The sequence below is a fragment of the Athene cunicularia genome, unplaced genomic scaffold, assembly GCF_003259725.1.
Source record: "Athene cunicularia isolate RWA unplaced genomic scaffold, athCun1 SCF_34, whole genome shotgun sequence".
Classification (NCBI taxonomy): Eukaryota; Metazoa; Chordata; class Aves; order Strigiformes; family Strigidae; genus Athene; species Athene cunicularia.
The window spans coordinates 63939-74361 of NW_020799422.1; the positions used below are offsets into that span (position 1 = coordinate 63939).

The 10423-nt window shown below is 50.7% G+C and overlaps 1 protein-coding gene across 1 annotated transcript in view; it reads right to left on the minus strand.

The window, feature by feature from the left end:
- Positions 1-10412, minus strand: part of SENP1 (SUMO specific peptidase 1) — a gene marked incomplete at its 5' end in the record, with an annotated part of 13428 nt that extends 3016 nt beyond the window's left edge. Inside the window, 11 exons of the mRNA XM_026867398.1 lie at positions 460-544; positions 6120-6199; positions 7063-7266; positions 7983-8114; positions 8330-8482; positions 8758-8842; positions 8936-8974; positions 9278-9332; positions 9506-9753; positions 9832-9935; positions 10245-10412. Of these exons, the coding sequence (XP_026723199.1) occupies positions 460-544; positions 6120-6199; positions 7063-7266; positions 7983-8114; positions 8330-8482; positions 8758-8842; positions 8936-8974; positions 9278-9332; positions 9506-9753; positions 9832-9935; positions 10245-10412 (1353 nt within the window). The remainder of the gene's footprint in view (positions 1-459; positions 545-6119; positions 6200-7062; positions 7267-7982; positions 8115-8329; positions 8483-8757; positions 8843-8935; positions 8975-9277; positions 9333-9505; positions 9754-9831; positions 9936-10244) is intronic.
- Positions 10413-10423: the final 11 nt, after the last annotated feature.

The following is a 10423-nucleotide window of genomic DNA, read 5'->3' on the forward strand; positions in this document are numbered from 1 at the left end:
AGCCCTGCTGGGGGCTGTTGTGGCCCAAGGGCAGCCCCCGGCATTTGCCCTCAGTGAAACTCCCCCAGTTGGGCTCAGCCCAGCGCTCCAGCCTGCCCAGGTCTCTCTGCGGAGCCTCCCCACCCTCGAGCAGACCAACACTCCCACCCAGCTGGGTGTCATCTGCAAACTGACTGCGGGGGCACTCGATCCCCTCCTCTAGAGCATCAGTAAAGATGTTAAACAGGAGCAGCCTCCAAAATTGAGGTGGCACTGGGGCACCCCTGGCTCAGGAAACGCCCCCCCGCCTCATTCCACCTTGGGCTGGACAGGAATCTGCCACTGAAGATCTGGGATTTGTTCACCACTGTGTCACCATGAGGATGTGGCCGTTGGGAAAACCAAGAAAGGTGCTTCTGGGTCAAGAACAAAAGGACCAAGAGAAACTCCTTCTCCAAACCTCTGACTGTACAAACCTACCTGACTCTTCTTACTCAGCAACGACCAGCCATTCGTGTCGAACTCTTTCCTTTTCTTGTCAAGACTTTCCTGTTTTAAATATTGCCTGTAGAATAAGAGAACAAAGAAAGCTTACTTAGAGGGACGGAGGAAGCCAGCCAGGACACTATATGTCAGTTTACCTAAGATGTCCTCTGCCATGTTTGCAGAATTAATGCAAAATGGAAGTCCAATATTTTCGTCTCGGTATTGGCCATTTTAAAAAGGGCTCTATAGACCCGGGCTTTGAGGCAGTCAAAAGAAGGACCAAGCAGAACTTAAAAAACTCATCCAAAAAAAGTACCTGCCAAGCAGAGAGTCAAAACCACAAATAAACCAGCGAGAACAAATCTAATTCATCAGAGAGTGACTCACGGCAGAGAAAAGCTCAGCAGCCACGGGGCTGCCTCAGCAGGCTCCTGCAAGCGGAGCCTTATCCCCGAGGGGAGGCCAGAGGGCTCAACTCCCTCTGGGATGGTGCCTCTAGTCTGTTGAGGATTTTACTTAGCATAAAGGTAGACAGGAGCAGATTTGTCAAAAGTAACAGCACCCCAGCAGCTCCGGAACAATGGCCCTGTGTGTTAAGTGTCAAAAAAACCCACCACGACGCTCCTCTCCAGGCTGGTGGCGGGTTCAGCTCACTGGCAGATGTTCTCCTGGAGCTCTTCTCTCAGGTTTTCCTTCTACACCTGATTTAATTTCTTCTTCCCACAGCAGAGGACAGATGGAAAGTTCTTTCAAGGAGGGGAAAAGTTGGGAAGATGACCCTGATTTTCCAAGGCTTGGGGATGGAGGGGAGGCAGCCCTGGGAAAAGCCACCCCAAGTCCCCTCCGAGATGCTGCTGCAGGGACCGAGTCAAGGGGGAGAAGGAGCCAGCCGTGGCAGGGGTGGGATGTCAAATACTTCTCAAAAGCCTTTAGCAGAGGGAGAAGAGCTGCAGAGCCAGGCCCATTCCAGTTCCTAGAACCGGAGAACAAGGAAAGCTCATGGGTACTGGCCCATCTCCTCCGCCCAAAGAGGCTTTCCACCAGTTTGGCCTAAATTATACCACTGGAAGAACAGAAAACTGGGATTTTTCTTCCTGCTTCCTTGAGCAAGTTTAGAAACTCTACCAAGACCGTGCCCAAATCACGTCCAAGCAACTCCCACGTACTTTTTCTTTGCAGATATGAACACCCTGAACCATTCCCTTCACTGGGAAGGATGGAAACGGGAGTTCAGGAAGGGCTTAGACATAAAGGTGGACTTGAAGGAGCCCATGGATGAGATGGGCCCAAGAGGTTCTTAGTGGCCCTAAAGAAGCCCCTCTCTGCTGCCTGCCACAGTCACTAAGTGACATTCAGCTCTGCAGACATCTTCTGCTCGTCTCAGTTACCAAAAGGACCGGGAAGATCTACAGAAACCATCTCCTTCGCGTTTGGCACCTTCTCAAAACTGCCCGAGGAGTCCTCTCACTGTCGTGTCTGTGATCAGAAAGTTTGGAAAGGAAAAGCGAGGGATTAGATGCTGCTGGCTCCAACGGAGAGGTCAAGAGAGCATCTGGCACGGAGAAGGAGGGAGGTTTGGCCGCCAACGCGGGGAGATGTGCCATCTTTCGGAAATCTGATCCACAAAGACTTGGCTAAATCGCATCTTGCTGTTAGTAAACGCTGAAACGCGATGGCAGGAGGGGGTGACGCGACCCGCACGCAAGCCTGAAAGATCTAAGTTTGAACTTGCTGCCTTGGTGCCAGTCAGGGGATTCTCTCCATCATAACTCCGAAGAATAACTCCAAAGAAAAACTCTCCTGGGCTGAAGAATCGCTGAAACACCCAGGGGCCACTGAACAAAGTACGCAAAGCGGCAGCGGAACGACCCAGCAGCCTCAGAACACGAAGCCAGCCCCTTCCTAGAGACCGTGTCTAAAAGGCAGTCAGAAAGATGTTTTGCTGGATGTAAAAGCGTCACAGAGGGGAATCTCCTTCCTGGCAGTCCCCCGAGGGCAGATCAGGTCCAGACAAGAGTTTTCTATCAGCCTTCATTAGCTGGACGCACGCACCCAGCCCAGTTCCCCAGCACAGGGGCTGCTGGCCGCCAGCAACAGCCGTAATTGCTCTTGGGAAGTTCTTGGCTGCTTTGACTTGGCTGCAGTTTGGACAAGACAAGATCAGCAGGGGGTTAGTCTCAGGGAAAAAAAAAATAACACCAAAAAGAAAACAAAAAACCCCCCCCAACTTTCACTGAGCACGAGAAGTCTCCATATCTCATCTCCAAAAATAAAACCTAACGGATGGAGAAGAAACTCCTCGCAACGGGTTCAAAACGAGGGTGAGCTGAGCCTCCAGCACGGCAGCTGGAGGAAGGGAGCAGATTATCCGCACCACAGCACAAATACGGTGACAACGTTAATTAAGGGCCTCAATCGCAATTAAAAAAAAAAATAATAAAAAAAATCCTGGCAATTACTGCCTACTGCAGAACCCGTTTGAATCCTCAGCTAAAAAAAGAGCAGCAGCAGCACACAGCCCACTCTGTGTGCACGTTAGAGACGGGGGGGCGAAGCCGCGCTGATAAATAAAAAGATGCATCAGGGTGGGAACAGGGACGAGGCTCCAAGCGCATACGGAGCGGGGGTGGAGGGAGGACCCAGCGCCAGACTCGTCTGGCAGCCGGGGGAGACGCTGGGGAAGTTTAAAGAAGGAAAAAAAAAAAAACCAAAAGCGATGGGGTGGTTTTATCTGTGACCACCACAAGTCCCGCACGCGACGCCGACACGCGCGCAGCAGCCCGAGGAGTCTGAGTCGTTTTCTAGAAAAGGAAGGAAATAAGCCACTCCGCGGAGTTTGAGCTGACCGGGACTGTCCTCTGCGTGGGTTTTTCTAAAAATCAGCCTCCAGGGATTTTACCCTGCACACGGGGATCAGTGAACAAGAGACACGTCGTGTGAGAAATGCAGCACCGGTCCTGCCTAGGAAACAGCCTGACCCACCTTTTGGGGCAGAACCGAAAGAAAATGCCTTGACTTCAAATCGCGAGACAACTCCAGGAGGCAGAACTTAGCAACTTTGTCAGGATCTCAAAGAGAAAAAGCCTGACACAATTTTGAAGCAGAATTACACACCGAATCATAAACCCAACGTGCCCGAGATGCCCCGTGAAATCCTGCAGGTTTTCCAGCTAGTTTTCCTAAATCTGAAAAAGGATTTTTTTTGCCTTCTCACAGCGCTTACACACACACACAAAAAAAAAAAAAACCCCCCCAAAAAAAACCCCGCCCGGGTGCCTCAGGGAATTGTTGAAATCAACTCCACGGTCCTGCTAAATGTCTAAGAGCCTTGTAGTAAAGGGTGTGTAAAGGGAAGCATTTCAAGTGTCTGCTGGTAGCAGGAGATAAGAAGATCTCACAGGCATGAGCTGCTTTGTGCACTCTATCCCCTAAGCCTTGGTACACCAGAACCAAGTTTTTACACTAGAATCGAGTTTTTAACTAATTTTAACCGGTTGGTTTATGTCCACTCCACCACACAGACCCTTCCAGCAGAGCTGAGGTTCCGAGCACTGTGTTTCCCAAGGAGAAACCCCCCAAAAAACCCTGAAAAACCAGCGCCAGCTTTCTTAAAAATCCTCTCCAGGTCTCACACCCAAGCGGTGTGAAAGCCCAGATGCTGAAACAAAGCACGGCAGCCACCAAACCACCAACATCCGTGGGCCCTACTCACTCCTAGCCTGGCCAGTGGCCCTTTATTCACTCCGACACCTTCCCTGTGCCTCAGTTTCCCTCCTCTGTGAAGCTTGGCCAACGGTACAACACTCACCACCTTTAGGAAGCTCTAACGATTGAAAGCATGAAAGGGTCACTAACCATGAATAGGACCTCCGTCCCTTCTTCCCGGTGTGATCCTCCCACTGCATTCAACCAATAAAAGCCTCCTAAAAGGAAACAGAGGGAAAACAATTACGTCCAGGGCAACAGCGACCTGAAATCCCGGCTCTCTACCACTCACCCTGCGTGGCCGAAACACTCTCTATCCTCTGGCACTCTCTAGCATCAGTTTGGGGACCTGCTTCCTCATCCCAGACCCCTAAACGAACCACGGGCAGGACTCCTGGGTCCCCCTCTCACTTCCCAGGTGCTTCACTTCACCAGACGTCTGTGCATTCTTCCTTGGAATCAAAAAAAATTCAGGCTGAAAGGAACTGATTTCACCCCGACTATCCCTGCCCCAAGGCAGGCCAGCTCTGCTCGCAGCCTTCCCAAACACGGAGGTAGAAGCCACAGCAAAACTAAGAGACATCGCCCTGAGCCATTTCCAAAGATTTTATACTTCTCCTTTCGACCATCACAGAACAGCATGGAAAAAAAAAAAAAAAAAAATTTTAGTTATTTAGACGAATAACCACGGTGCCCGCAGACTGCAAAGCACCTGAACTGGAAAACAAAGGTGCTAAATGGGCTGGAAATGGCATTTGTCTGCTGTCTGTCTTTATCATTATTCACATTCCTTGACTGAATGGGTGACACCTCTGCTGACACGCTCAACCTCCTGCCAGAAAACTCGGGATCACATTCCCAAGTCACGTCGGAGCGAAGCCGAGACGAGAAACAGAACCAAGGGCCGACCGGGGGTCAGCGCCGCAGCGACAGAGGAGCTGGTGACTGCGTTTTGTGAAGCACTCTGCAACCTGATTTGTATCGAGCCTGACGGCCCTACGTGATCAGGGACCTTCAAAACGAGGGGGATTCTCAGCCCTGCCCGGGTCAGAGCTCAGTTTGAATCGTGCTCCGTTCAGGAGCGGCGTCCAAATAGGGGGAAACAGTTCTGGGTTTGACATGTGAGCATATTTTCTTCTGCAAGAGCTTGGAGAGGAGGCAGCCAGCTCTGCTCCCTCCCAGGGCATCGCTCAGGATGGGGAAACCAAAAGTTCGTCTGCAGCTTGAACCTGGCAAGAACAAATTTAACCCAGCTCTGCTCCCTCCCAGGGCATCGCTTGGGATGGGGAAACCAAGAGCTCGCCTGCAGCTTGACCACAGGAAGAACAACTTTCACCCAGCTCACGGCACAGCCGGCACAAGAAGAGACCCCCTGAAAACCTTTAGCCGTGATGCAAGAGGCATTCCCACACCCTACATCCCCCGCCGCGCTCTCCAGAATCAACTTCTTGAAACAAAGGGCCAAGCTACAGAGCTGAGCTTTGGCAGAGGCAGGGAAAGCTCCCACCTGGAGGAAGGGGCCGGGAGACGCTGTTTCTTCAAGCAGACAAGGGAAGGACCCCCATCCCTCAGGGTCTGAGAAGCTGTTTTCCTCCTAAGATGATGTCCAAGAGGACTCTGCAAGACTGGTGAATCCCGGTGTCCTGAAGAGAATAGGTCTGAAACCTGTCCCTGCCCACCAAAAATAACACCAGCCTCACTGGCAGATCTTCTGGGAAGAGGTGAAGTCAAGGCATCAGCACTCCCGCAAAGCGGCTCCGTACCTGCGGATCGCCTCCGCCACGCGTGGTGAAACGCCAAGTGCGAAATCCAGGATGTTCCTCCGAATCCTCCTTTGGGGACCCAGGAAGGGACCGTGCCCGCGGGAAGGGCTGTCGCTTCCAGAGCGAGCTAAGCAGCTGATTTTTTTTTTTTTTAAAACAGGCACAACTCAAAGAATTGTTACTCACAACAGTATCCTGCAGGCTTCGCTGTTTATTCCACCCATGGAGTCATAATAGGTGATGGTTTTTTTCCTGAAGTCTACAACCTACACAAAGAAAGATTCGTTAGTAACGCACGACATGGGGAGCTCACCCCGTGTCCTGACGCTCTGCCAACAAAGTTTGGATCATTTCACAGCAAAGAAGGATTTTAGGGGACTTCCAGTACAACCCTCCCCAAAAATCCCCCCCTTGCTGCCGTGTTATTTTCCCCACTCACATCTCTAAAATCAGGCTCTTCCCAGAGCCCCCTGGTAAAACACAAGAGCACTGTGTCATCCTGATTGTTAACGCCACAGATTGATTTACTCAGCCTGCATAACCAAGCAGTTCGTGCTGAGTCCCCCAGGTGGTTTTTGAGGGCCCTGTGCCCCGTTTCCACACCATCACCCACCCACCTTTCCGGGCAAGTTTAACAATCCCAGGAGGAGGTTTGAGCTAAGGAGGCTGACGCAGGTTTAAAACTCCAACGCGTGATCTGTGACCACAGAGGTGCCAGCAGCCAAGAGAAGGGACGGAACAAATCGGGGGCAGGAGGGAGCGAGCTGTGAGGTATCTGTCATCTAAATCTCTCTAAAAGGATCCCGCAGCAACGGCTCTAAAGGCGAGTTTGTGGGAACGTGGAAACAAGATCTTTCTCCAGAGAATAAGCCAGCCTAACCTGACCTTCACAGCTGCCTGTCTGGTGTTGGTTTTGTTTTGTTTTGTTTTGTTTTAAAAAAAAGACTAGAAACACATCAAAAATCGCAGCTATCTTTTGACTCTAGACTGCGATTTTAGCCACTAACACAACATTTACCCCCCCCGTGCAAACACGTGACAACAGCATCACTCCAAAGTCAGATTTTACCCGTCGCCAGGTGGGTTTATAGAACAACTACACTCTACTGTGAGGAACTAAAGCACTCACTGCCAGGCACCAATGCACTCCCAGATGAATAGGCACCAAGAGGAGATCCACAGAGAAGATATCCACTTTTTTAGTCCACCGTTTCACAGCTTGGTCCCCCGCCGTTTTTAATTTGGTAAAGAAGAAAGTATTGAAGGCGTGAACTGCCGGCAAACCCTTCTCTTTGCTCCGCTCCATCAGCAAATTCATGTAGAAATTAATTATCTGGGAAAGAAAAAGCATCCAGGACATGTTAGTGGGTTGACACTTCTGCATAAGGTTCTCTGCCCCGGTGCAAAATTGAGGAATTGGTTTTGCCTCTACCTGTCTCCTCTGAAGACCTGCCCCCAGGGGGATTTACAACAGCTCAAGAGCCTTAAAACCTTCAAAAAGCCAGAAAGATTTAGGAATGCAGCCTTCCATATTTAACTTTTACTTTTTTTTTTTTTTGCTTTAATCAAGTCCACGGACGGGCCCACTCCTCCCAATATTATTATTTCTTTACGTGCCTGGTCTGCACAGGGGTTTCTCCACAGACTGACTGCTCCAAAGCGTGAGCCACAGCCCACAGAGTCACTCTCTGACTTCTTTCAGCACAGAGAAGACAAACACGTTTGTTCACTTCAATAAATTGCTGAAAAAAACCCACCTTAACAGCCCAAGGTAGACTCAGAATCCCAGAATCATTCAGGTTGGAAAAGCCCCTCGGGATCATCGAGTCCAACCCTCAGCCCGACTCTACAAAGTTCTCCCTTACCCCACATCCCCTCCCCAGCTCATCCCAACGGCCCTTAACCCCCCCCAGGGATGGGGACTCCCCCCTCCCTGGGCAGCCTGTTCCACTCTCTGACCACTCTTTGGTGAAACATTTTCTCCTCCTGCCCAGCCTGAGCCTCCCCTGCTGCAGTTTCCAGCCGTTCCCTCTTGTTCTGACTCCTCACCTCATCGTTGAGCCAGTTCAGGTTATTGAGGGTCTGAATGTCCTTCCGAGTGATCGTTAACCGAAAAGCTTCGCTGAGGACCTCGTCCTGGTTCCCACCTCGGAATACATTCTTGATTTCCTTCTCCATTTCCTACAGGGAGGACACAGACAGCATTGGAAGGGAGAGTTCCCACTATTCCCATCAACTCAGTTTTAGTCTTTGCTCCTCAAAGGACACACTCGCTCCCGGGCAAAAGGGAACAGCTATCTGTTTCTAGGCACAGATCTCTGGAAATTCCACTTGTGTTTAGATCTTTTATGCACACAAGCCTCTGTTTGTGTATACTAGATCCCAGCAAATGTTACCTCAGTGATTTCAGGGAACTCCTCTTCGCCATCAGCTGACTTGGCATCCTCCTTCTCTTCTGGGACCACGGTGACGGGGATTTCCTTCTCAAGGGGTACTCGAAGATTTAAATCCACCAGATCCTGCACCGAGTGTTCCTGTTCCTGCAGCCGCTGAAGGAGAAGACCCTTAGGTTTGGTGGTGTCCAAGGGCTCACGAGGGAGCTATGTGGGGCCAATTGTTCCAGGAGAGGCAGAAAGGACCACAGAGGGGGAACGTTCATCCTGGCCATGACACTACTGAGAGCCCAGCCATGGGGAAGGGGCAGCAACAAAGACACCAGACCCCAAAGGGGGTCATTTTGTCATTTCTTCCGTTTCTAATTTGCTTTCTGTTCTATGATTTAACATCCAGACTTGCAGGTTACTTTCAGTAGCGACTCTGTTACCTGGCTCTGCAACTGTAAGGCCAGTGCTTTCTGCTCTTCAATCTGCCGCCACCTCTCCCGAGCTCGTGAATCGTAGACGCTGGTCCTGAAAAGCAAGAGTTTACGTGAACAAATCAGCGTTTTATTTCTACGCCTGAGCACTGATGGCACAAAACCAGAGCAGAAAACGGGTACTTACAGTTCTTTGATCCACAGTTCTGCCTGGAAGAAGGGGAGGCTAAAATGGGGAGAAAGGACAGGTGTAAGCATTCGCCTTCACGTGGAAAAAAAACGATTTGTGAATATGATCTGAGGACAGCCCTGCAACAGATCTATCTGCCAGTGATTCGCAGTAAGGTTTCAAGAAAGAGGCTTGACGCATCACACTCGAATTCCTGTAATCAGAGCAAACTGCTCTCTCTCCACAACATTCAGAGAGCCACTGGTCAGCTTGCTTCTCTGCTTTCTCACCTCTCCGTGGAATTAAAAACAGTTAGTGTAGCCCATCCCTTCCTCTAGATACCACTTGGCAGCCTCTTACCTTGGTGCTGGGGTTCTGGAATCCTTTACCTTGAGCAAAATGACAGAGTCTGACCCTAAAAAGAGTAAAATTGACAGAATGTTGTTATCCTCACAATTACCACCTGCTTCCACAACTGCTGCAGGAGCCCAAAGACAGAGAGTAGAGGGAAGCAGGTTTGCCACACATATTTTAAGTTGATTGCCAGGTTTTGTCGTTTTCCGTTTGGGGTTTTGGGGTTTTTTTTACCTTCAGACTGTGTGTTTGATGCTGGTAGATTCTCTTGCTGATGCTGGGCTGTGGAGTTACTGGACTCAAAGATATTGGGGGGATAGCTGGGGGCAGAGTAGAGCGACGGTTTGTGTGAGGGCTGCTCCTGTGCTCGGAGAACGCTGGTTGCTGAAGGGGCTGGTGTAACACTGTGAGCTTCAAACAGCTTTGAGTTCTTGCTGGAAGTTTCTTTCACTACGGTTTTGCTGGAATTTGAACACCTAGACCTAGGAACAACAGAAAGTTAAGTTCCCAGGGAATCCACACGGTGCTGTTGGCTGGGGAAGAGCCTTTCACATACTCACAGGTGGAAGGGGAATAGTGAAGAGGGCTTGGACGTGGAAAATTGTTTTCCTGTGACCATCTGAAGCAACTGCCTGTAGATCTCTCGCTCCTCCTCTCGAACAGTCTGTGGGGAAACAACCAGATACGTCGATTTCAATATAGACACCGTGAGTCACTACTCAGATACACGTGGGAGCAGGGGTTTTGTCAGTGGAAGCACATCCAGGGGGCTTGAAGAGTTCAGCCATCAGCCTGGATCAGACCAACCGCAGTTAAGTCTGAGCGTGAACAGAGCTGAAGGCGGCTTCTGCCTGGCAGGAGCGAATCCAGCGCCAGACACTCCATTAGAGCCACCTCAAGCACCTCATGGTGCCCCAAAAAGATCTCCTCAGAAATCACCACCCACCACACGGTCTCCCAGCCTTTTCTTTACCTCCTCTGCCGTGCTGACGAACCGCCGGGGAGTTTTCTTGGGGCTAAGCAGGCTGCGGCGACACGGCCCGCTCCAGGAAGGGCTCTGAGCGGGTTTGATGGGAAAAGCCGATGCGTGGCAATGGTGGTTCGATTTTCCTCCAAAACTGTTGGACGTCCCACTGCGAGGGGAGAAAGAAA